This window comes from Oncorhynchus masou, chromosome 2, assembly GCF_036934945.1.
Source record: "Oncorhynchus masou masou isolate Uvic2021 chromosome 2, UVic_Omas_1.1, whole genome shotgun sequence".
NCBI lineage: Eukaryota > Metazoa > Chordata > Actinopteri > Salmoniformes > Salmonidae > Oncorhynchus > Oncorhynchus masou.
This window is the reverse complement of record NC_088213.1, coordinates 39342251-39368697: the sequence shown is the minus strand read 5'-3', so window position 1 is coordinate 39368697 and position 26447 is coordinate 39342251. Positions and strand designations below refer to the sequence as shown.

General features: G+C 44.5%; 1 protein-coding gene across 2 annotated transcripts in view; it reads left to right on the top strand.

The window, feature by feature from the left end:
* The window catches only part of LOC135504741 (protein C-mannosyl-transferase DPY19L3-like), a 41290-nt gene extending 15639 nt beyond the window's left edge, over positions 1-25651 (top strand). The window contains exons 3-19 of one of the 2 annotated variants that reach the window (XM_064923568.1): positions 2890-3017; positions 7086-7176; positions 9318-9439; positions 9556-9701; positions 9930-10053; positions 10269-10403; positions 11646-11777; positions 11940-12041; positions 13601-13674; positions 14439-14597; positions 15549-15677; positions 16086-16197; positions 16483-16539; positions 16815-16897; positions 20722-20854; positions 22037-22195; positions 22917-25651. In XM_064923568.1, the coding sequence (XP_064779640.1) occupies positions 2890-3017; positions 7086-7176; positions 9318-9439; positions 9556-9701; positions 9930-10053; positions 10269-10403; positions 11646-11777; positions 11940-12041; positions 13601-13674; positions 14439-14597; positions 15549-15677; positions 16086-16197; positions 16483-16539; positions 16815-16897; positions 20722-20854; positions 22037-22195; positions 22917-23129 (2099 nt within the window). In that variant the 3' untranslated portion in view covers positions 23130-25651. The remainder of the gene's footprint in view (positions 1-2889; positions 3018-7085; positions 7177-9317; positions 9440-9555; positions 9702-9929; positions 10054-10268; positions 10404-11645; positions 11778-11939; positions 12042-13600; positions 13675-14438; positions 14598-15548; positions 15678-16085; positions 16198-16482; positions 16540-16814; positions 16898-20721; positions 20855-22036; positions 22196-22916) is intronic. The other variant, XM_064923578.1, reaches the window with a different exon arrangement.
* Positions 25652-26447: the final 796 nt, after the last annotated feature.

Here is a 26447-nt window from a genome sequence, read left to right as displayed (position 1 = left end):
AAATGGTGGTCACATCTGATACTGACTGGTTTTCTGATCCTTGCCCCTACCCTTTTTTTAAATGCATCACAGATGCAGATCTGTATTCCCAGTCATGTGAAATCCATAGATTAGAACATAAAGAATTTAAATTAATTTAAATTGACTGATTTCCTTATCTGCCACCCTGTTTGACCTATAGACTTCCAACTTATCATGTAGGTGTATTTCCTCACAATAGATGAGGGATAGACAGGCTTTTATTTGAGCCAGGCGCCTATTTCCTCAATGCACACAGCTTTTGCTAATTTGTTTAGTTAATCGTTGAATTCCAGAATTCACTTCCATCATTTTAATCAAACTCTTCATTACCTGCACTACAAATGTTATCATTTACACACTGTGATGTTTCTAAGCCTCTACTTAAAAATATATATATTTTCCTTGACAGAATAATTATTCTCCTTCCTTTTGCCACTTACGTTGTAAAACTTCAACTGAAATGTATCATTTAACCCAACCCCTCTGAATCAGAGAGGTGCGGGTGGCTGCCTTAATCGACATCCATGTCTTCCTCATTTAACCCAACCCCTCTGAATCAGAGAGGTGCGGGTGGCTGCCTTAATCGACATCCATGTCTTCCTCATTTAACTCAACCCCTCTGAATCAGAGAGGTGCGGGTGGCTGCCTTCATCGACATCCACGTCTTCCTCATTTAACCCAATCCCTCTGAATCAGAGAGGTGCGGGTGGCTGCCTTAATTGACATCCACATCTTCGGGGACCAGTGGGTTAACTGCCTTTCTCAGGGGCAGAATGACAGATTTTTAATTTGTCAGCTCGGGGATTCGATCCAGCAACCTTTCGGTTGCTGGCCCAATGCTCTAACCACTAGGCTACCTGCCGCCCCAATTTCTGTACTCCCGAAAGTGTTAACTGTCTTTGTGTTTTTCACATGCCGTTTGGATGTCACTGAGCCCCTGCCACCTTTCGGCAGCTCATCAATCAGGTATTATCCGGTCTGTCAGATTTTGCTTCAGCCTACATCAATGATGTTGTCATCCACAGCTCCACCTGGGAAATTAATCTGAAGGTGGTCTTTCAGCACGTTCAGGCAGTGCATCCAAATGTGCCTTTGCCAGGACTGAGACTGTGTACCTTGGGTATGTGATCGGGAATGGCATCATCAAGCCCCAGGTGAAGAAAGTCCAGGCCATTGAGATATGTCCTCTCCCCCAGATCAAGACCTCTGAGTCCTGGTTGTTCCATGGAATGTCAGATTGGTATCGCAGATTTGTCCCTACCTTTTCTGCCAGAACTGCCGTTCTTACAGATCTGACAAAGAGAACCTGTCTAAACAATGTTCAGTGGAAAACAGAGGCAGAGACAGCCTTCAAGGATGTCAATGAAGCTCTGAGTAAAGCAACTTGTGCTGTACAGTCCTGATTATGACAATACTTTTACCATGCAAACTGATGCCTCTGATTGTGGTGCAGGAGCTGATATTCAGGGTGAGCCGGGAGACTGCCATCCTATTGCCTACATCAGTTGTTCTCGAGAGAGAGAGAGGCTCTGTTTTCGACAGTGGAGAAGAAGTGCCTGGCAGTCAAGTTGGCTCTGGATTCATTTAGTTTCCATCTCCTTGGAGTTCTCATTGGAGACGGAAGACCAGGCTCTGCAGTGGATGGACAGGATGAAGGATTTGAATGCTCTCATCACCCACTGGTACCTTTCTGCGCAGCCCTACAGATTCACAATCAGCCAAGTCCCTGGCAAGGACAATGCCACAGCTGATTTCCTTCCCCCGGTGGCCCGACAGCTGGAGGGAGAGTGTGTGAAGGTCGCACCGAGGACAGCGCAGTAAAAACTCCTGCCGAACAGATATCCTTTATAATTTATGCACGTTAGCAGTCACTTTACACTAATACACATGGTGATACACATAATATAGATATGAGGACGTGACACATTGCTTTTGTTTCTTATATACCATAACTTGATTGCAGAAATAGGATCTTGCCATTTGTTATCATTGTTTCTCTGTTGAATGCATGCTTCATGGTTTACATTGTCACTGGTGTAATTTCACTCCATCTAACTTTCATCGGTTAACCATTATCATTCTCAACAAACAGTAAAGGTTCTATATAATGTCATGTTTACCTCCGTGTCTCTGCGGTTACCAGCTCCATGTCTGCGCATCATGGATGCCGGTTGTGTTCTGTTAAAGGAGGTCCCAGGTAAATTTTGATACTCAAGTATATTCCTGGAGAGGCGTTGGGAAATGCCACCCCACCCCCCTGTTCACCACGAGGGAACTCTTTTCCCTTGACGTGTTTAAATAGCAAAGTACCTTTTAATTCACTGATTTTGTGTACTGCTAATGCCAAAATAACTTTGTCTTTCAAATTTGATCAGTACATTCAGACTTCATATCATGCATCGTGTGTATTTAAAATGAATGTTTGCAAACCTGCCTTCAGGAAGAGAATGGCAGTAGCCACTCCCCATATATTCTCTCTGTCAACCCCCTTCTTGTCTGTTAAGCTATGTATGTTCTGTTCCTGCACCTTTTCAAAAAAAAAAAATTTTTTTTTTATTTTTTTAAAGTTGAGACATTTTTCATTTCAATTAATTTATCAATTTCGTCTATGCACTCTATCTCAGTATTGGTTTGTTTTCTCAAGTCACAATTTGTATTTAGCAAATTAGATAAAAAAACCTGCATTTTATGCACCCTATCTCAGTATCTCTTGTTGCCTCCTCGGTCATCCCCAGCACCCTGTTAGGTGTGGTGTCACATTGGTCAACGCAACATGCATACATACGAGAACCTTGTTTAGGCAAAGTTGTATGGGCTATCAATGGAGACATTTTAATATTGTTTTGTGTTATGCTATTCTCTCTTCAGGCGTATGGACATGGAGGACAGTGCTATGGGTTGCCATAGGTTGGAGTGTGGGAATTAGTCTTGGCATGCTGTCCTGCATCTATGTGGCTACGCTCCATGAAAATGACCTATGGTTTTCCAACATTAAGGTGAGAATCACCGGAGATGGCCTCTCTGTATGACCGCTGTCACCTGACTGTCCTGCACCCCACCCCTCGTCAACTTCACGTTGGAAATCATAGAGTCAAGTTGTTAGCAATAACGAATTTGGTTTAGAACGGAAGAGATCTTGATGAAGTGTAACTTCTATGATAAATCTGGAGTCATGATCTATGTCCTTCGTTGGATTCCCTAATGCCATAAACACCTCATGCTGAAGCAGACAGATGGATTCTCCACGTCTTTCAAATCAGATAGACTTTTCACACCTTTTCACAACAAGCCAATGGTTGTTACCAAATCCACCCTGAGCCGGTAAAAGAACCTCCCAGAACAGTATAAAAGAACATATGATTCTGTCCAAGGATAGTATGTCATGTTCAGTCTGACGTGAAGTGCCTTTCCTATGGTCTGGGACGTCATTAGGTGGACCACATTTTGAGCTTATTGTCAGGCCTCCCTCCTCAATAATTCCAGGGCGTTGATGTTGTCACGAGCAGTGGTATTCAACAGGTTTTCCGTCACGGTGCTCTCTTCTCCCGGTTGCTGTGTTTTCTCTGAGAGTCCAGGTGTATACCTCCCACACAAATGCACGGCCCGACTCAGCTCACACACGCATCCAAGCTGTGAATAATTTGCCAGTGTGTCATGGAAATCAAAGCGCACACCTAATTGAGCTAACCTGCGTGGATGCACATATTTGATTCTATTCGGGTTTCTTGTCTTTGTGTTGTTTTCCAGTTCTCTGCCTCTGTCTATCTGTGAAGGTAGACAGATGTTCTCATTTATAATATATACGGGTCACTTTACAGAGCTGGCAGCAGCGACTCCCCTCTATTCAAACTCCATGTGTTTATTTAACACAGTGTTCAAGAGGATGACATCACTGCACATTGTGAGCCTAGCAGTTTCCCAGAAAAGTGTGTGTGTGACGCCTGATGCCTGTTAATGCTATTCTAGTTGTGGCTTTCTATGAAATCCACACTGTGGAAAAAGCAACAACACTGAACAGCCTAGACGGCAGTGGTATCCTATGACTACCGGGACCATCTTATATGATTCATGCTTTGTTCTGATGTCTGGTAGAGATGACCATGATCCGGGATAAACCATGCGATAGAGACACAATCTACTTTTTTCCTCCCCTTATGTTTCATCATCTTTCCTCAGGAACAATGCCTCTTGACTGAATCAGGCTTTAGTGGGGAATTGAACGTGCTGATTTATTCATTTCCATTTCTTGGTGCCAGTGGAGTCAGTGGTGATTGTTGCAGTTAATCTATTGTGACTTCAGAGGGCTGCATGGGAGAAGGTCGGCCATGTCTGCTTTGTTTGGGAGTCTGGCTCGTTTTTGAAAGAGGCCGACTTTAATGATTCCATATGGTTTTTAAGCACAGTCCACATGTTGGGTCAGTTTTGGCTCTACGTTGACCATGTTACTGTAGTGTTTCTGAAAGGCAGGCGTGTCACTTAGTTATTTCCTTTGGGACATCGCTGTTCACAGAGTGGCAGCTGCGCCCAGGCCTACTAAATTCATCACGTGTGAAGTCATGTCGGTGACAGTTGTAGCACCTACCGGAGCTTATTTCAGTCCACTTCTCTCTCTCACTCCGCTTTTGGAAATGTTTAAGCGGTCTGAAAAAACATGTTAACATTTTCCAAATGGTGTTCCAGGCTTTTGTCTATGGCTCTTTCCTTTCTCTCTCTCTTTTTCTTTATAGATGTGCCGAGAGGTCACCAGTTGTGGGTTTGTTTTGCCTTCCCTATCCGGCAATTTCAGTTGTCTTCCAGATCACGGAGCGAGCTGGTCCCTCAGACGTGTTCGCTGCAGATTGTTTCGCTTTTAATTAAAGGCTTTTTAATGGCCTTGTAAAACTAATCTGATTGCTTTCTTTTTTTCTTTTCTTTTGATCAACTGGTTATTAGACATGTTGGGCAGTTTAAAAAAAGAGTGACCGGGGAACAACGAAACAGAGAGAGTGGCCTGTTTTTCTCAGACTGTTTGCTGGACCGTGAGAGGAGTGCGCTTGGGTGTAAAACTTGGTCACGTGGAGAGGTTCTTATCGTGACTCCACCTGGGTACTTTCTCATCAGTGGGTGACTGCTGGATGTTAGAGACAAGACGTGCATGAGAAACCCTGCCTCCAGACATGGAAATACGCAAGAGAGGACTGCGCAAGCTGGCGAGATACTGGAGCATCTCTCAGGATGATGTGTCTGCTGAAAGTTGTGGTGGAGCAAGAGGGGGTTTAAGGGTCAGTGAAAGAGAAGACTCTGGGAGAGATTCCCAGAATTGGTACCATCTGAGCATTCCACCTCTGTGGCCTTGGCAGACTGTTGTCATAGCAGCAGGGTTGGTATTGGCTGTGCTGACTGGGCTGGCTCATGCCTGGTGTGTTTACTCCATACATGAGAACCTGCTGTGGTTTTCTCACCTCAAGGTAAGCTGTGTTCTGCTGATGTCATCAACCCTGACAGGGAGCCCGGTACACCCCTTTTGTATAATGGGATGATTTTGCCCTTTCTGGAAAGTACTTGCAATACAGCTTAACATTCTTTAAAATATGCAACTATTGAAGAAATGGTCATTGGCAAGATAATCTTTGTTAACCCAGAACTAAAATATTGTGAAATGTGGTTAGACGCTCGATTTGGTCAGATACTCGACTGCGGTACCATTTATTTAAGTGATAATGCCAGAAAAGCCGGTGCTTGGGAGATATATTGGCACGGGTGTTGTTAGGCCCGAGACGAAGTCGAAGGCTGGCCAACGGTGCCAATATATCCCCCCAAACACCGGCTCTGAAGGCAGTATCACTTTTATACAACGGGTTACCAACATATTCAAATAATAATTGTACATATTTTCATTCAAATTTCATTTTGATGAATTTATTCATACTATTTCTTCCTCCCACAAGATATAGTCCCGACACAAATCTAGGGTTGCTATTCAAACCTGCTGGTTGTTTGTTCTATCGGTTCGGTTGCCATATTGGCTGGCAACGTTCTTATCCTTTGCTTGCTAGCTAGCATACTACGGCAAATGTACAGTCAAGTAAAAGAGTGTAGCCATAGTTACAGCAAATTAGCTGCATTTTCGCTTGTTTAAGCTGTTTTCTAGTGACGTTTATTTGGATACATCTATAACATGGAGCCGATGATGCTTGATTTCAGCTGGCAAAGAAGTTGTGCTCTCTCTTCGGGACACTGTTATTCAGAGGAGCTAGCAAACAACACAGCTAACACAATCACTCTTGATATATCTTTGTATATATCCATAATCATGGATACTAATCATAATCAAAAAAAGAGAAGCTCCCTGCCTGTCTTTTTTAAAATGTATTTTATTTAACCTTTATTTAACTAGGCTGTCTCATGTCTGTCATCCCGACTCCCAGTATATCCATTACTATGTGATCACTGGAGATTGTTTCAATGTTCAAATTCAATTTTGCAAATGTTGGAGTGGCTGTATTGTGGTTACATGTTTTCAGTTTTTCTTTTTTGAATTCTAGAAGCTTCTAAAGAGGCGTAATCTCTTTTATATCCTTCCCGTGTGCATCCATTTGCAGGTCTCGTACTAGCTGTCATTTCCCACAGGACATCAAAATGTTGCGTATCCAGCACGATGTCTCAGGGGAGGACGTTATATTGCACTTTCTCATTCTTAACCAAAGATTTTTACTGCACCTGTCTATTATTGTCTAAATGTTTATGGCCCCGACGGTATTAATGGCTGTGGCATTGAACATTTTCTGTAAAGTTTTGCCATATACAGTGCATTCGGAAAGTATTCAGACCCCTTGACTTTAAATGTGATATTTCAGTTTTTTATTTTCTATTCTAAAAACCTGTTTTTGTGGGGTATTATGTTTAGATTGATGGGGGTGGGTGTATTTAATCAATTTTAGAATAAGGCTGTAACCATAACAAAATGTGGAAAAATACTTTCCAAATGTGCTGTACCTGTTTTCCATATGAATAACTCATCTTTTGTTTTTTTTTATATTGTTTCATGTTTTGTAAATGTATTTCCATCTCTACTTATATTTCAGGAAGTTGAGCGTGAAATCTCCTTTCGGACAGAATGTGGCCTATACTACTCATACTATAAACAGATGTTGAGAGCTCCCTCCATACAGCAAGGTATGGTACGATGACCGTTACTGCCTGCACGCCACAGTAGATATAGGCTAGCCCCTCCTACTCCCACATTCCCCTCAGGATATTCTACTGGTCATCTCAGGGGAAAGAACACAGAGGCCACTGAGAATCAGAACCTTTTATGGTCACAAGTGCTCTTTCCGAACTCAATGCCCTGGAAATGAGCCCATTCACTTTTCAAACATTTCCTTCGCTCTGAAACCGGAGAGTCATCTTTTCTCCCTCATCAAATGAATTCCCCCTGTTTTAATTATGCAGCGTTTGCCGAAATAAAGGTCCTTAAATAGCGAGACAGAGGGCATTGGCAAACCCCTCGGTCCACACGTCTGTCTGGTCGGGTCCCTTCATCATTATGTAATGGGAGAGGTATTTGACCAATGGCTTGTCATGTAACCATGGTAACAGAGCTAGTTAAAATGGAGACAATGAAATGGCAAATGGCATTGTAAGTGACCTTAGTCATACTTTAATCTTTTAACAGGGACCTCTCACGATGGGGTGCTGTTGTATTTCTGCATGGATATTGCTCAGTCATTTTTGCCTGGCTCTAATCAAAGGCATACTCAAAGTTGTAATGACATTGCCAGGGCTGGAGTGAAACCTCAGATCTTTATTGCTATTTTCAAGGTACTGTTTGCTGAAACCAAACGTAATTCAATAACGCTCTTGCCCAGCAGACTGGACACATGAGCACATTTTGTTTACATGACTCCATCTGCCCAAGTTAGAGTGATCTTATCCCAGCATTATGACTCAGCAGAGTTTATGTGAGATCCCAAATGTGGCATTAGTATCTCAGATCCTATAACACTGGAGAAGTTAGATCCTATTTTATTTTTGAATGAGTTGCTGTATTAGACTACATACTGAAAGTGGACCAGGACAAGTTACTGTCCAGTGAAAATCTCACTTTTTAAAAGTTAGACCGTTCCCGAAAAATGCTTGCTAATCAGCTGTCTGCCAATCAGTAGTCTACTTACATTCATATTTTGAATGACCGGTTTACACCTCCACCCTAGAGTAGTGAGGAAATGGAGCTCCCCTGGCCGTTGAAGTAATTTAACCATTCACTGTAGCCATTGGCACTCTGTAGAGTTGTGATTTTTCTCTAGTTTTCTTGTGTCAATTATCTTGTGACATTCCTGGATTACTCATTATACTAAGAAAGTCAGATTTAATCAACAAATACGACAGTCCTTTAAAAAAAGGTGAAGGGTACAAGACTGTATGCATATATGGCTGTGTTGGCAAAATCACTACATATCCCATCGAGCCAAGCAGGGAGAGGCTGCCCATTGTCACGGTTCCAAGACCAGTCAGAAACATCCAGCTAACCCTACGCCAATGATGCCAGTGGATCTCAAAATTGAACTTGGATCCGTGCTAAGTAGCAATGATATCCTTCGCCTCCATTGTTTTTACATCACAACAGGTAGCTCCAACCAGTCATGACTATTCAACAAAACAATAAATCAGTTTCAAGTTTCTTTCCAGCTAATTTCTTAGTTTACATTATTGTACATATAACTAGCAAAGACGTTTTGAAGTTGAGGGTGCAGTGTTTGGCAATGAGGACAAAAACTAGTAGCGTACTTCAGCGAGTTTAGCCAGGGAAAACCGGTGGAGGATATAGCTGGGCGCACATGTGCACTAGGCTAGTTCAGGGCACAAATTGTAGTTTTTATTATGCCCTGATGTCAGGAGCTGGCGGCCAAAAGTTTGAACAATTCAGAGACTGAAACGCATACATCAGATGACAAATATTTAAGGAGAGCGAATCGATATACAATCCCGAAATCAGCTGTCGCTGTCAATAGTGAAACAAAGCTTCAAGTGATGTTCGATTGAACCCGAATCCAGAAAACGAATGGGGAAGTCACTTCTGGGCACGTTAGACTCCTCCTCCTCACCACTTTGTTCTGTTCTTAGTGTTAGTGTACACCTATACCATTCCAACACAGAAAAGCTGCCTTTTAACATACCAAAGTACCATATGTTTCTTTGGGACAGGAGAACTATTTCACTTCTATTGTAATTAATTATAGGTCATCATTCATAGAAATCTGGAAACACGGGACAGTTACTTTTAAGAATGAACCTCATTTCTGTCTGTATGCGATCAGGTCTTTCAGAGCTCATCAATGATAATGCCACTGAATCCAAGAGAACCATCAACCTCCTGCGACGCATGAACATCTATCAGGAGGTGTTTCTAGGTGTTCTCTATAGGATTCTACCCATACAGGTAACACAGAGAGCCCACGTCTACTAACAAGGCATTTCAAATAATAATGGAGATGATTGATGAGATGATTGGTCATTTTTTCATGGTGTGTTTGTGTGTGTGTGTGTTTGTTTCAGGCCTACCTGGAGCCAGTGTATTTCTACATCTACACCGTGTTTTCCCTCCAAGCGGTGTATGTCATAGCCCTGTTCATCACCAGCTGGCTGCTCAGTGGTTCCTGGCTAGCAGGGGCTCTCACTGGAGTCTGGTACATCCTCAACAGGTATATTTGCCTGCTCCGTTGTCATTCTCAAGCTAAGCATGACTCAAGTCCATAAGGAGTTGTTGGCAAGAGAGCAGAAATGGACTCAATCACAGGTTATACAATTATAGCTACTGGACAAACTTGATGTCCTACTGCAAGCTGTCACAAGGCCAATCCTAAAATGCCCACTTTGACCTAAGACCTGAATGGACAATTAAATGGTGGTGCTCTGTGGTTGTGTTCCAGAGTGGACACAACGCGGGTGGAGTTCACCATCTCACTCAGGGAGAACTGGTCCCTGCCCTTCTTCGCTCTCCAGATAGCTGCCATCACTTGCTACCTGAGGCCTCACCTCAAACCCATCCAGCAGGTAGACAGTCACCTATCACCGAGCAGAGGACACCATCATCTCCTCTGTTCTCTACACGCGTACAATTAGACCAGAATAGGAGGATGAAGAGAGACATCTGTGGAAATAGACAATGAATCACTATCAAACTAAGTATCTTATAAGTTGTTTTGAGGTCTAGTGGCTGGTTCTAATGGGATCTGTGTTGTCCCCGTCCACTCCTTTCCTGTGAGCAGAAGGTGGTGTTGTGGCTGATGTTCCTGGCCACGTTGTGTTTCTGCCTCACCTGGCAGTTTAATCAGTTCATCCTGCTGGTTCAGGCTCTCATCATCTTCACCCTGGACTGTCTGGACCTCATCTCCACAGAACAGGTCTGTGACATCATTCCTCTCTCATCATGCACATCACCATCACAGCATTCAGACATATATATATCTATCTGTGTGTGTTGTATTATTTTGTTCCTGGGCCGAGATTCAATCCGTCACAGATTAAGGACCTGTGCATGATGATAGAGAGACCACGTTCCCTGTAGATGGCAGCCAAGGCAATCACAATTGAGGGTTAGAGTTGAGCCGGGATGTGCACATGAAGCTAGGTTTATGGTTTTGGTTCAAATACAATTTTACATGCCAAATAAAACAGAATGTCGACTGGTGTAGACTTTTCTGTGAAATGCTTACTTGTGAGCCCTTTCCCAACAATGCAGAGTTAAAAATAAAATAAAAACAATAGTATATACAAGGAGTTCTGGTACTGAGTCAATGTGCAGGGGTACGAGGTATTTGAGGTAATATGTACATGTGGATTGGGGTAAAAGTGACTAGGCAATCGGGATAGATAAAAAAAACAGAGTAACAGCAGTGTGTGTGGCGTCAGTGTGTGTGTGTGTGTGTGTGTGTGTGTGTGTGTGTGTGTGTGTGTGTGTGTGTTGGAGTGTCAGTGTAACGTGTGGGTAGAGTCCATTGAGTTTGCATAGAGCCAGTGCAAGAGATTCAGTGCCCCAAAAAAAGGGTGACAATGCAAATAGTCAGGGTGGCCATTTGATGAACTGTTCAGCAGTGTTATGGCTTGGGGGTAGAAGCTGTTCAGGAGCTTTTTGGTCCCAGACTTGGTGCTCCCGGTACCGCTTGCCGTTCGGTAGTAGAGAGAACAGTCTATGACTTGGGTGGCTGGAGTCTTCGACAATTCTTAGGAGCTTCCTCTGACACCGCCTGGTATAGAGGTCCTGGATGGCTGGGAGCTTGGGCCCAGTGATGTACAGGGCTGTATGCACTACACTCTGTAGCGCCGTACGGTCCGATGCCAAGCAGTTGCCATACCAAGCGGTGATGCAGCCAGTCGAGATGCTCTCATGGTGCAACTGTAGAACTTTTTGAGGATCTGAGGGCCCATGCCAAATCTTTGAGACTATGGGACTATGGTTAGGGCTGAGCCAGGGTATGGACTTTGTAGCTCAGTTGGTAGAGCAGGGTGCTCGTAATGCCAGGGTAGTGAGTTCTATTCCCGGGACCACCCATACGTAAAATATATGTGTGCACACAGGACTGTTAGTCGCTTTGGACAAAAGCGTCTGCTAAATGGCATATGTTATGCCCGGTACCTCTCTCCAGGTGACCTGCCTGTACCTAGTCCAGGTAAGCAGCCTGCTGTCTGTGTGGCTGCTGCAGTTCTGTAACTCCATGATCCTGGGCTCTCTGGCTCTCAGCTTCATTGTGGCCGCTCTCTTTGTCAAGCACTTCCAGGTGAGACCAAACACAATACCGTATGTTCCTCTTGAAACCCCAGGGATTTGACTGGTTTTGTTTTACAGTCTTGATATACAGTAAGTGCAATATCAGTGGTCATGACACACTGATATACTGTTTTGTATTTTTGAATGCTCTTTGTCTTTGTGTTCCATGGAGAGAGGGCTGAAGACTGGAGGTCTCGCAGCGCGGCTGGGAAAGCTGCTCCTTCACACCGTCCTCGTCCTTGCACTAACATTCACTATTAATTATTTAGCCAAGGTGAGCCCTGAGACTTGTACTACATCCTCCTCCCTCCTCCTGTCACCAGGAATGAATAATACGTCGTCTATGTGTGTTTATGAGCTGTGGAGAAGCCAGGAGAAAGGCACACAGAAGTCAGGAGGACATCGTGAAAACATTTACAGTACCAGTCAAAGGTTTGGAGACACCTACTCATTCCAGGGTTTTTCTTTATTTGTACTGTTTTCTACATTGTAGAATAATAGTGAAGACATCAAAACTATGACATTAACACATGGGATCATGTAGTAACAAAAAAGTGTTAAACAAATTTAATAGATTTTAGATTTTATATTCTTCAAAGTAGCCACCCTTTGGGTTGCCGAGTAGCGCATCAGTCTAAGGTACTGTATCTCAGTGCAAGAGGTCCCACTACAGGTCCCACTACTACTACCCTGGTTCGAATCCAGGCTGTATCACATCTTGCCGTGATTGGGAGTCCCATAGGGCGGCGCACAGTTGGCCTGGCATCGTCCGGGTTTGGCCTGGGTAGGCCGTCATTGTAAATATGAATTTGTTCTTAACAGACTTGCCTTGTTAAATAAATAAATGTGTACACTCTTGGCATTCTCTCAACCAGCTACACCTGGAATGCTTTTCCAACCGTCTTGAAGGAGTTCCCACATATGCTGAGCACTTGTTGGCTGATTTTCCTTCACTCTGCGGTCCAACTCATGCCAAACCATCTCAATTGGGTTGATGTCGGGTGATTGTGGAGGCCAGGTCATCTGATGCAGCACTCCATGACATTCTTGGTCAATTAGCCCTTACACAGCCTGGATTCATAAATTCAAATAGCAATTTGACCATGAAGGCCTGATTCACACAGTCTCCACTGAACAGTTGATGTTGAGATGTATCTGTTACTTGAACTCACTGAAGCATTTATTTGGGCTGCAATTTCTGAGGCTGGTAACTTTAATGAACTTATCCTCTGTAGCAGAGTTAACTCTGGGTCTTTTACCAAATGTTCTTTTTCCAAATCTTCTGTATACCACCCCTACCTTGTCACAGCACAACTGATTGGCACAAATGCATTAAGAAGGAAGGAAATTCCACAAATGTACTTTTAACAAGGCACACCTGTTATTTGAAATGTATCCCAGGTGACTACCTCATGAAGCTGGTTGAGAGAATGCCGAGAGTGTGCAAAGCTGTAATCAAGGCAAAGGCTGGCTACTTTGAAGAATCTCAAATCTATTTTGATTTAACACTTTTTTGGTCACTTCATGATTCCATACGTGTTATTTTACAGTTTTGATGTCTTCACTATTATTCTACAATGTACTTAATAGTACAAATATAGACAAACCTTTGATGAGAAGGTGTCCAAAATGTTGACAGGTTCTCTATATCCAGCTGTTTCAAAATACAGCATATAACTAAAATTTACATGGGAATAACTATGCGTCTAATGTACTTTATGTTAACTTGCCTCTAAGGAATGTTGTTTTTAAATGTCTGGCTGTTTCATGTTGACTCAGACCTGCATAACCTGACCTTATCTCTTTCCCTTGTGTATCTTCATGTTTGTACAGCAAGCGTTGCAGCTCCGTTCTGATGAACACATCTTTAAATTCATAAAGTCCAAATTTGGCTTGGGCCCTACCAGGTAGTATACACTGAGTTCCTTCATGGTGTTTTAATTATTCACTAACTGACACTTATTTAGTGTAGAATCCTGAGATGATAAAACCCCTTTCATTGATCGCATATTAAATGTAATTTATACACACAGAGGAAACGTGCTGTCGTATTTCAGATTGAGTATACAGCAAACTGAGGGAAACAACGATGTCAATACTTAAAGCCAGTGTTACAAGAGCTTGCCAACATCTCTCTCTCTTTCTCTGTCTTTCTCTCTCTCTTTCTCTTTCTATTTCTCTCTCTCTGTGTCTTTGTCTCTCTCTCTCTCTGTGTATCTCTCTTTCTCTGGCTTTTTCTCTCTATCTCTTTCTATTTCTCTCTCTCTCTCTGGCTTTTTCTCTCTCGTTCTCTCTTTCTATTTCTCTCTCTCTGTGTCTTTGTCTCTCTCTCTCTCTGTGTATCTGTCTTTCTGTCTTTTTCTCTCTTTCTTTTTCTTTCTTTCTTTCTCTCTCTTTCTCTCTCTCTCTCTGTCTGTCTCTCTCTCTCTGTCTTCATGTGTGTGTGTGTCTTTCTTTCTGTCTGTCTTTCTCTCTCTGTGTATCTGTCTTTCTGTCTTTTTCTCTCTCTTTCTCTCTCTCTGTGTCTTTGTCTCTCTCTCTGTGTATCTGTCTTTCTGTCCTTTTTCTCTTTCTTTTTCTCTCTTTCTTTCTCTCTCTCTGTGTCTTTGTCTCTCTCTCTCTCTGTCTTCATGTGTGTGTGTCTTTCTTTCTGTCTGTCTTTCTCTCTCAGAGATTTCGATGCCAGTCTGTACCTATGTGAGGAAGCCTTTGGGCTGCTTCCCTTGGACACATTTGACCGCTTGGCTGGCACTCTACTGGCATACCCTTACCTCGTCACCCTGATTGTGCTCATGGTGATGCTGGCGCTGGTATCACAGGCCAACCTCTGGTAAGTTGGATATCCTCCCGTGGCTGTGGACTGCGAGTGACGTTCGGACACAGCCCACATATGGTTGAGTCATGGCCCGTACATAATGGGTCTCTGGCTTCCAAGCGCCATCAGCCTTAATCCCATGTGCATATTACAACGCTTATCCACATGTTTTGTTGTGTTGTCATTTATTTTCTTCATTCTGTTTCCTTTAACTTCCTTCACCATCTGTCATGCTGAGGCCTGTCTTGTCTGGCTTCAAAACACTGAGATAGAGTAGAGTTCAGGAGGTTGCTTGTTGGTAGCCCACACATCTATGACATCATTATTATTTTTAATTAGTCATTCATTCATTCATTCTTAATAATTGGTGAAGAGGATCTCCTTTTTGAGTTTGTATATGCTTTCTTTAGATGGTTTAGCAACTGACGGGGAGGTAGATGAGGAGGAGACACCGTAGGAGGGTTGAACACCACCCAGGGGTTGAACGCCAGTCTCTAGGGTCGTAGTACAGTATGTACTTAGAGCCCACTTACTACTCAACCACAGTGTTTGCATTTAGCCACTCGTATGCCACCGCTGTCAGTTAGTTCCGTAATTCTCCAGCTGTGTGGAGACCTAATAGAATGTATTGAAGTAGTGGGTGGCAGGCAGCATCACAACAATCCCCTGAGTCCTCTCCCTGAGGCCCTGTGAGTATCTGAGCATGTCACGTCTCACTGTGTGGTTCCGTCCCTGTTTGATGAGAGAGAGAGAGAATCCCGCTCTATCCTTTTGTCCTGTTCTCATTCCAGTTATCAGAACCCAGTCTGGACCCCCAGGCACTCAACCCTCGCACAAGCTAATCATTACAGGCTCATTTCAGATACACCAGTTAACCTTTTGGAGGAGAGCGAAAGACAAACTGAATAATCTGCCTAATGTCTCCAGCCCTCGCCTTTATGTATTATGCATCAATGTTATTCTCAGTGATTCTTCAGCGGTCGGGCGGCCGCCGAAAGGCCGATGCGAGGCGCGGCCGATCTGTATGCGGGCAGATGTCGCCTACAATCTGTTACACACCGTCTTCTTCGGCCTCCTGGCGCTCGGCACCATGAGGTGAGCTCCGCTGCTTGTTCAAGATGATATCTCTCCCGACAGGTCTGGAATTATGCTGAATAACCAACATCTACTTTCTTTATCTCTCTCTCTCTCTCTCTCTCTCCTTATTCTTTCTGTTTAATCTGCCCATCTGTCCTCTGTCTGAGTGGCCCTCCCCAGGTCTTTCGTTTTTTTTTCCTCTCTCTCCACTCTTGCTCTCTCTAAACCGCTCTTTCCTTATCTGTCAAATGTTTTGATTACACACCATTTCCAATTTGTGATGTTTATTTTGCTGTCCCCGTAATATGAGGAGAACGCTGCTGATAATATCCTGGCAATGCAAAGTACATTTTGCAAAGTTAAGGAAAAAAAAGTTTAAATAAGGTTGTTCTGATCTTTTTAAAGACACTGTTCTTCTCTCTCCAGAATGAAATATCTGTGGACTGGCCATATGTGTGCCTTTGCTGCCTATGGCGTGTGTGGCAAGGAGCTGTGGTCCCTCTGCCTTAACATGATTCACTCTAACACCAAAACCAAGGTAAAGGCAACAGCTCCGACCCCTAAATGTTTATTTTACAGAAGCATGAGCACAGTACCTGTTAGCAGGTTCTGCATTCCACCATGAGATGGTCCAGTCCTACACTGAGGCAGTAGGAACACGTTGGAATGGTAGCTCGCTTATACTGTGCTGGGCAGTTACAACCTCATCCAGTAGGTGGCAATGTGGTAACAACCAACTAACCCCAACATGTCTGTACAGAGAAACGAAATATCACAACGGATTGTAATGTTCACCCTGGTAATTTTCTCTCTCGTTTTGCAGCTGAGGCTGATCAGGTACACGCTTCCACTTGTCATTCTGTGTTTTCTATATTACAAGGTGAGACATTTGCCTTGCTATTTCATCACAATTTGCAGTACAATATTTTCTCACCCACAGAGATTGCAGTAACTGTGAACTGAATTGGAGTTAAAAATGGAAGCAGCAACTGGCTGGTGACTAGTGTGTTAAGGACTCTCTCTCTATCAACTGTACAGAGACGTTGGCAGTCACTGGGATGTGTTTGGTTGATATGGAAGTGATTATTGTGAACTGATCTGTTTCTGTGGAGTTTGGTTATTTAGAGTCGTTTTCTTCATGCCGTTTCTCTGTAGTTCTGGCCCAAACTGATGACGGAAGTATCAGAACTGAGAGAATTCTACGACCCTGACACCGTTGAGCTGATGACCTGGATTAGGTATAAAATCCGATGTGTTTCTGCTTTAAATGTGCGCACTTACGCAGACATACATGCACACGTGCGTAGATGTCAAAACAAACGCAAATCAGGTTTTGTTCCACAGATCCAAGTTCCACCATCGTTGCCTGTGACTGCATTTGTTTATGTGAAATGTAGATTTGGTGAGCTGTGGCGCATGAATAAGTAATGGAGGTCTGGAGAGGACCCAGCTGTTGGCAGTGGTTCAGCCCGTGGCCCAGGCCCCTGTGGAAGGGTTTTATCAAGCCAATCAGTCCTGATGTGATCGGAGATGGAGGGGAATTTGGCGTGGCTCCTTGGCTCTGAGAGAGACTGACTTGGGAGGACAGACCTGAAAAAGACTCTGTGAAATAACACAGGCTCTCTGCCTCCAGAGAAAATCCAATTTGCTCGGAGGATTAGCGTGTCGAGTTACCTTCACTGGTGCTAGCGCATTAAGCCTCTTGCCATGCGCTAATTACATTTAACATGAAAGAGTTAAGCAGTGATCGTGTTTCATGAGACTCGGGCATAGCAAAGCTGATCTTCTTTGTAGATTATCACAAATTCAGAGGGAATGTGAGCAAAAAAAACAGGACAAATATATTTCTGTCTCACTCACAGTATTTACATGACGTACTTATTGGTTTGTAATGGTAATCTTGCCGGGGAATGTTCTTGAACATACCATGTATCCATGGGCGCTTTTTAAAAATAGTTACATTGTAACAAATCTGAAGAGTTCAGGAGATTTAATCAAGAGACATGAAGTAGAGAAGAAGAAGCAACACAACGTACAGCTCCTGAATACTGCTGAATGTACTCCTGCTGAAACATCAATACATTCGTGGGCATCACGGGTTGTCTAGCAGCTCTTCTGGCAGCCTGGACTTCCTTGATGAAACTGGTTTGCTGACGGTTTCTTTTTTAAAGCCGAGTCTGTAGTTGTGAGTCCCTCCAGCTGCCTCATGCTACATGCACATTCAGAAGTCCGTGGTAGCTCGCCATTGTGTGTGAATATGCTTGATAATTTCTCTCTCTTGACCTTGCTGGTTCCACGCTTGATGGTGCCCTTTTTAAGTTGTGCTGGTGCCTTGCCATTACTGTCTTGGACAGCGTTGTGAGGCTTCGTCATCACAGACACCCTTATCATTTAGAGCATTGGCTGCCATGCAATTCATTTCCCCCCTTTTGTTCGGTGGTTAATATTGTCAGGCCATCCTTTGATTCTGGAAAGCTGCGTTATTTCAGAATGTTGCCTTGTTTTTGAGTAATGAAGACAATTGACGCTTTTGTTTTCCCAGGGAAACTTCTGTAGCTGTTAAGAGCGGCTGTGATTTCGGTTCACTACCGGAACAAAGAGGACGTTTTCACGCTGTAAACTGTGGATTTCTTCGTGTCTTTTCACACTCTCGTATCCTCTACTTTCATCTCTTTGCTAATTGTCGTTCTGTCAGCTTGACTTTTCTCTTCCTTATAATTTGTCCAAATTAGAAGTTTTCCCCTTATTATACATAGTCTCCAGAGGATGTCAGTAGCAGTAAGTAAAACTCTGTCTATCCTCGTATGAACCACAGTTATTTCCCTCCTCAGGATATAATCGATAGAAAGCTTGTATCTTCGCCCACTGTGAAATTGCTTATAATGAAATTTTGCCAACCCTCCCTCTCTCAACCGATCAGTCAGTCAATCAATCATCATCACCCTCCACTCAGTCTCCGAACTCTGTGGCGGTTGAATTGGCCATTATAGTGGCTGGTTGGTGTAACAGCCGATATCTGTGGTGATCCGTCTCTCCTAGCTGGGAGCAGAGCAGATCGACCAGTCAGATAGGATGAGCGGAGCTGTAGGATCTTAGGATGGACGTGACAGGCCCATCTCTGTTTCTATCTCCATCTCTGCCGTACCTGATCTCCCTACAAATCCCAGCCGTTAGCATCTCGGAGCTGTTAGCATCCCCCTCCCTCCCTCCCGTACCTGCCTCTCTTGGACTCGTGCTGTGTAGACATTTACTAGGCTATCCTCCTCCTCCAGTCTCTGATTGGTAGACACTGAAACTTTCCACCTATCTGTTCTCTCTCTGCCCGGCAGCACTACCACTTTAAAGTGTGCATCAACAGGTGTACAATGCTGTTAATTTACTGCATGACATAGTCCCACCTCTGCATGTAGCAGAAGTAACGCACAGGCACATTCATGCATACCAATTTCACGCTTAGTCACCATCCGTGTCCTCCTCCACCCACTATTAACCACATTAATACGTTTTTGTAATGTCACCGGGGCGGCAGGCATTTTGCTACCAGAATATACATCTGAAATGAAATAGAAATCAGCTGAGGTCTGAGGAATCCCACTTGAATATGCAGTAATTAAACGCACACTCCCCCGGAGAGGAGGAAGTGACCCGGAAGAGCATGTCAGAGGTCAACCCCATCACCTCATCACACACAGCCCAGGGTGGCTGGCGATTAGCCCTGCAAGCTGCTGATGTTCCTAGTGGGTGGGGGGGGGTGTCTCAGTCTATCCCCATTTTTTCTGTAATGTGGATTTGAACGGCAAATCAACATGAGGAATGGAGGAAATAATAGCTGCTGTGGAAAAGGCTCTGCTATGATCTCTTATACCGAGTTAGAGAGTGATTTGATTTCCTTTTCTAATATAGATAATACAATGGCTCCTCCACCAGGGAATGAAACTGAAATAATTTAATTCAGGGAATTAAACGGAAATAATTAAATTCTTCCCGTGTGTGTTTGAGCAAACACTTTCTTGTGCTCTTTTTTGCCGTTCCCGACTGCCTACTTTGATTTGTGAAATACCTGAACAACAGCTCATCAGGTGGTTCTCAACCAACTATGCACACACTGTGCTGCTTGTTTTTGCTTGAAATGACCTGATTCCTCAGTTGTTACCAACAATTACCACCAATATAATTGTTACTGGAAATTGGTGCTGTGAATGGAAACGTGCGCTCTCTCTCCACACGAGTGTATCCATGCAATCAGACTTGCCGGGTTGAGGGAGAGCATACATAGCCCAGATTGTAAACATAACGATTGTTCTGTTCTCTGTGTTGTGGCTCGTGTTAGATTATTTTTTTAAATTTTTTAAACCCCCCTTCCCCCCCCCCAAGTTGTGTAGCTTGGTCAGAGGGGCTCTCAGGTATGTGCAGTCACTGTGTCGATGAGCGGAGATCAGTGTTATGAGAAGGCCAAGGTTGGGCTGTGGTAACAACAAGGCTCTACTTAGTCAGGCTCTCTAGGCTGTACTAATGTAAAACATTCCACACTGGGCTTCGTCCTTCCTGTGAGTCCTCACTCACCACCTCTCTAGAAACGCCTGGAGAGAGATTCCTTTGCGAACGAAAGATAAACATGCTTTATTTGTCCGAGGTCAATGTTCTGTTCCGAGCAGCCTTTAGAAGGCTGTCCTTTCACTAGCCTTAGAAGTTGTTCCTCCGCAAAACTTTCAGCTGGCGTGTATATAGTATTTGTTCTTTTAATAAAAAAATTCATAAAAAAGTGTAATTGTAGCTGTGAAGAAGAAAAGCATTTTACATTTGCAAAGGTCATTGTAAAAGAACTTGATGGCATTGAGTAAAGAATACCTGCAGTGTGCAAGTACAGACATCAGTATTGTACTCGCCTGCTACTGAGTCACGATTAACCAACCGCAATTCCCATTTTGTTTAATGCACAAAGGCAGTGGCTCTACAGCGTGTTGACATCCATCGTCTGCGGTGGATAATGGTCGCACGCGTCATGGCCCGCCGTGTAGCATACAGCAGGGTAAACGCCGATATCTTCTTCCTCGTCTTCCAGCTCGAAGACCCCCAAGAAGGCGGTGTTTGCTGGCAGCATGCAGCTGCTGGCTGGGATCAAACTGTGCACAGGGAGAGTCCTGACTAACCACCCACACTATGAAGACCGAGCTCTGAGAGAGAGGACCAAACAGGTAAAACAAAACCCCTTTTTTAAAAAAAATCATTTTCCTACTTATGTCTACACAAGACCTGACCTGAGAGGAGAGTAACATAAAGGAAACGACACACCTGTAAGTATGTGATGACCAGGGTTTTGGGGGTCAATTCCATTTAAAATGTCAGTCCAACCTGGGAATGAAATTGTCCACGTGGAAGAGAAAAGGGCCGTGTTCAAGTCGTCTCCACACTTGTAATGGAACTCAGAAGACATGACCCTCACTCGGGTGATGACGCTATCAAGGAGAGGACACCACTTCCGTATACCTGTGCTGTGATATTAGCATGGAGGGGACGTCGACCGCCACCGGGGAAATGGAGTCCCATAAGCCTCAGCATGAGAGCATGCTATCAGTCACTTATATATCCTGTCTGGCCTTTCCTTCAGTTTAACAGAAGCATGCGACTTTATCAGCCAGACAACGCCATGTTTTCATCTCACCCAGGGATGGCAAGTAGTATTTGTCAGATGCATAGATGAATTGTGGTGGTGTGAACCGTCGCTAAAGCTCGTTAGACAGTGCAGCGCGTGGGGCTAGGTGAGGGGGAGGCAGGCAGACAGGAGAGGAGATGGTGCACGGCTGCTGGATGGCTGGGTACAGAGCGTTCTGCCACTCTGTGGGTGGTGCTCTACGGCGTGTGATGCTGTACCGTGCGGCGGTGCCTCACGAAGCTCTGCAGGCAGAGCTCTGACTAATGAAGCTCTGCAGCTGTGGGAGGGAGAGCGGAGGGGAGGGCTCGCTCCTCAGGTTCGGGGGCTCTGGCTCTGCCTGGGGGACGTGAGTGGAATGTTCCCTCCACACCACCCTGCTGTGCGTCTGTCTGCCACTCAGCGCCACAGAGGGGTCAGCCCCCAGCACCAGCACAGCCCACTGTTAACACTCATCACAAGGTCTCTCATAACCAACTCTCTATCAATCAAGTCATGCCTGCCTATGTGTGTGTGTGTGTCTATCTGAGCCCTGTGTTGTGCTGTGTTGTCCTCTATGTTTACAGGTGTGTGTGTGTGTGTGTGTGTGTGTGTGTGTGTGTGTGTGTGTGTGTGTGTGTGTGTGTGTGTGTGTGTGTGTGTGTGTGTGTGTGTGTGTGTGTGTGTGTGTGTGTGTGTGTGTGTGTGTTATCCCCTGGGTGTGTTTCTCTCCTCCTGGTTGTTTCAGGTGTATCAGATCTACGCCCAGCAATCCCCAGAGGAGGTCCACGGGATCCTGCACGCGGCGGGGGCTGATTTCGTGGTGATGGAGGACAGCATCTGCTACGAGAGGAGGCATGGCCGGGGCTGCAGACTCCGAGACCTGCTGGATCTGGCCAATGGACATGTAGGTGTCGTTTCTGGCAGGGGTTGGGATTCTGCGACGTGATGCCAGCTCTTTCACGAATGTATGAGTGTTTTGATGTGCGTTTGTTTGAACAGGGGGCAGATTGTTTGGTTAAAATATCTTTTTTTGAGAGCTGATAGGAGGAATATTGATTGGATTGCTCCAGTGTGAGAGAAAGGGAGTGAGGGATAGATTCTTTGGGTGTTTGTGAGATTGGGATGGGTAGGGCTGTTTTGGGGCGTGTGTGTGTTTGCATGTGCTCTCTCTAAATCACATGTTGTCCGTCAGCCTCTGTCAATCATAGACACATCAAAGTATGATTGCTTTGAAAGGGCTCAATTACAGGCAGCATCGGGTCTGGAGATTCATCCTCCTCTGATCTGCGTATCACCGCTGGTTGAAAGATGTATTTTCTCTCCTCCCGCTTTTGATGCTAGGAATAAATGAGTCACTGGTTGTTTGGGTTTCTGGAGGCATGTTTGCCTTGTATACCGTCTCATCCTTCCCGAGTGGTGAATGTGGGGTTAGTAATGTTTCACTGCATGTGAACCCCACATCCACATCGCGTAGTGATTGGCGCAACTCAGAAATCTTTATTGAGAGAATCACAAAAACATATTATTTTTGTTGTTGTTGTCAATTATTGAATTCCCTGGATCCTTGTTGTACAAATCTAACTCAAGGGTACTATTTGAATGCATCTAATGTGTTTTTGGATTAGATCATGGATGGCCCTGGGGACAACGACCCAGACTTGGTCCAAGCCACCCACCCTCGCTTCTGTGAGTCCATCAAGACAGACGGCCCTGCCTACACCGCCCTCTTCACCCGCGTTTTCCAAAACAAGACCTTCCACGTCTACAAGCTGAAGAGGGGCAAGAAGAGAGCCAAGGCCGACAGAGAGCCAGTGGCCATGGAGGATAAAACCCAGTAATAAGACCCTGGGGACCCCATAAACAACCCCGCCCACCCATATGCAGCAGCTCCCCAGTGTCCATCTCAGCCTCCTGCTCCCTTCCATGTTGATAACCTGATGACTGCTCTGTGCTCCCTGCTCTCTGGTCTACTCGACTTCATCTGGAACCATGGCTACACTCTCCCTCCCTCCTTCCTCCCTCCCTGCGCCACGGCAGCCAGAGGCAGGTAATCACGGCCGGCTGACACGGCGCTGATTTGAGCAGCGTCTGATTGTGGCGGGCGAGCAGATGAGCACATGCATATCAAACCAGGGCTTTGTGTCAGGAAGCTCATGTTTAAACAGGAGAGGAGAGATGACGGCACATCACAACAACATTCACGTCTCTCTCTCTCGCTTTCACCCAGACTAAAGGCAGAGCGGAGAAGAAAGAGGAGAGGGACCTTTGAGAGGGAGCTGATTGAAAGCTAGAGCAGTGGGGGTAATTATTGCGAGGACCAGTCTGGTCTCTTTGGTGGCTGGGGCTGCAGCCTGACTGCACAGCTGCACCCTGTGCCATTTCCTTGTTTTTAAACCGTGCCATGGCTCGTCTCCACTTGTTAATGAGGACTCCTCTTTTGATACTCTCTCACAGAAACACAAAAGTTCTGCATAAGTTGTCAGTTGTGGTGTATCAAGGGGAAGTGGCATTCTCATTGTAATGCATAACAGTCCTATCACTGTGAAGAGTATTTGCTTGTTCATTCCGTTGCGTTGAAATTGGATGTTTAATTTAGGAGTTGGCCAATAATACATTTTACAAGGGAGAAGTAATTTCATTATGTTTGCCTAATAAGTGCATAATAATGTAAAGTTTTTGAGCTTTGACATTCTTCATTTTCATATTTATTAATAATTCATTTTATATGCATTGGTCATTTAAACCGACAGTATTTTTTTTAAATGAGCAAATGCTAGAGCAAATCATGTATTAACTGTGTTTATTCGCTCCCAACTCAACACCACAGAATCATACAGTATTATGTAGAAGGACTGCATTGTGGGTAAACCATGACCACTGGTCAATGCTGAATTAGGTGAATGGTTAACATATTCAGGGCAACTGGTCTATGTATGACTGGCTAACATACAGTGGGTATCAGAAGTATTCAACGCCTTGGATTTTGTTTCACATCGGTGGGCTACAAAGTGTGATTGAAATAGATTTCATTGTCATTTTCTCGCCATGGATTTACACAGAATACACAACGTCGAAGTGAAAAGAATTTAAATAATAAAACGTATACAGATGACTAAACATTAAATGACTAAGATAAAGTTGTTGAATATGAGTATGCACCCCCTTTGTTTAGGCATGCCGAAATTAGTTTGTTGGTAACATTCGGCTTAACAAATCACAAGTTACATGGGAAATAATAGGGGTTGACATTATTTTTGAATGGCTACCCCATCCTCTGTCCCCCCATACAAGGTCCCTCTGTCAAGAATTGAATTTCAAGCACTGATTCAACTACAAAGACCAGAGGGGGGTATACAACGGCGCAAGCCACAGTAGATCTACTCTGGGTTTTCTAAAGCTAGCCAGCATCAGTTACTTTCCCATTCCAGCTCAGGCTTCATCCGTACTACGACGGGGGATATTGCTTGTCCGTCTACCAAACTGCGTGTGCATGTTGCACGTGGCTCGTCAAACACCAGGCTTCTCATTGAGACGATGCTGAAACAATCCATGGGAAAGACGGTGCCGTATTTTCCTTTGTGCCAAAAATCAAAATGAAAGAAAAGGTATCTAGCAAATTCACCGGGCTTTTGGGTGAAATAGACTTTTTGAAGCAGTGTTTTTGTATTACTTTGGTGTGGTTATCAACACAAGGAGCTTTTCCCCCCACTCCTTATTGATCAAATAATTGTATTAAGTCATACAAATGTTTTACTGTGCGTTTCAAATGTGGTTGTCATTACTACATGTGTAATGTGATTAATGTGACCATGTTAAAATACCCAGTTGGATAGTCCCATCTGTAGATGCTCTACAAACGGTCATACTGTCAATATGCTATCAAGGTCAAACTATCTGTTGATAAGCTACGGCTTCGTGCCATGTTGCGGTTAGGGTCATGTTGCGGTTAGGGTTATGTTGCGGTTAGGGTCATGTTGTGGTTAGGGTCATGTTGCGGTTAGGGTCATGTTGCGGTTAGGGTTATGTGTTGCGGTTAGGGTCATCTTGCGGTTAGGGTTATGTTGCGGTTAGGGTTATGTTGCGGTTAGGGTCATGTTGCGGTTAGGGTCATGTTGCAGTTAGGGTTATGTGTTGCGGTTAGGGTCATCTTGCGGTTAGGGTTATGTTGCGGTTAGGGTTATGTTGCGGTTAGGGTCATGTTGCGGTTAGGGTCATGTTGCGGTTAGGGTTATGTTGCGGTTAGGGTTATGTTGCGGTTAGGGTTATGTTGCGGTTAGGGTCATGTTGCGGTTAGGGTTATGTGTTGCGGTTAGGGTCATGTTGCGGTTAGGGTCATGTTGCGGTTAGGGTTATGTTGCGGTTAGGGTCATGTTGCGGTTAGGGTCATGTTAGGGTTATGTGTTGCGGTTAGGGTTATGTGTTGCGGTTAGGGTTATGTGTTGCGGTTAGGGTTATGTGTTGCGGTTAGGGTTATGTGTTGCGGTTAGGGTTATGTGTTGCGGTTAGGGTCATGTTAGGGTTATGTGTTGCGGTTAGGGTTATGTGTTGCGGTTAGGGTTATGTGTTGCGGTTAGGGTCATGTTGCGGTTAGGGTCATGTTGCGGTTAGGGTCATGTTGCGGTTAGGGTTATGTTGCGGTTAGGGTTATGTGTTGCGGTTAGGGTTATGTTGCGGTTAGTGTCGTGTTGCGGTTAGGGTTATGTGTTGCGGTTAGGGTCATCTTGCGGTTAGTGTTATGTGTTGCGGTTAGGGTTATGTGTTGCGGTTAGGGTCATGTGTTGCGGTTAGGGTCATGTTGCGGTTAGGGTCATGTTGCGGTTAGGGTCATGTTGCGGTTAGGGTTATGTTGCAGTTAGGGTTATGTGTTGCGGTTAGGGTTATGTGTTGCGGTTAGGGTTATGTGTTGCGGTTAGGGTTATGTTGCGGTTAGGGTTATGTTGCGGTTAGGGTTATGTTGCGGTTAGGGTTAAGTGTTGCGGTTAGGGTCATGTTGCGGTTAGGGTTATGTGTTGCGGTTAGGGTTATGTTGCGGTTAGGGTCATGTTGCGGTTAGGGTCATGTTGCGGTAAGGGTCATGTTGAGGTTAGGGTTATGTGTTGCGGTAAGGGTCATGTTGCGGTTAGGGTCATGTTGAGGTTAGGGTCATGTTGCGGTTA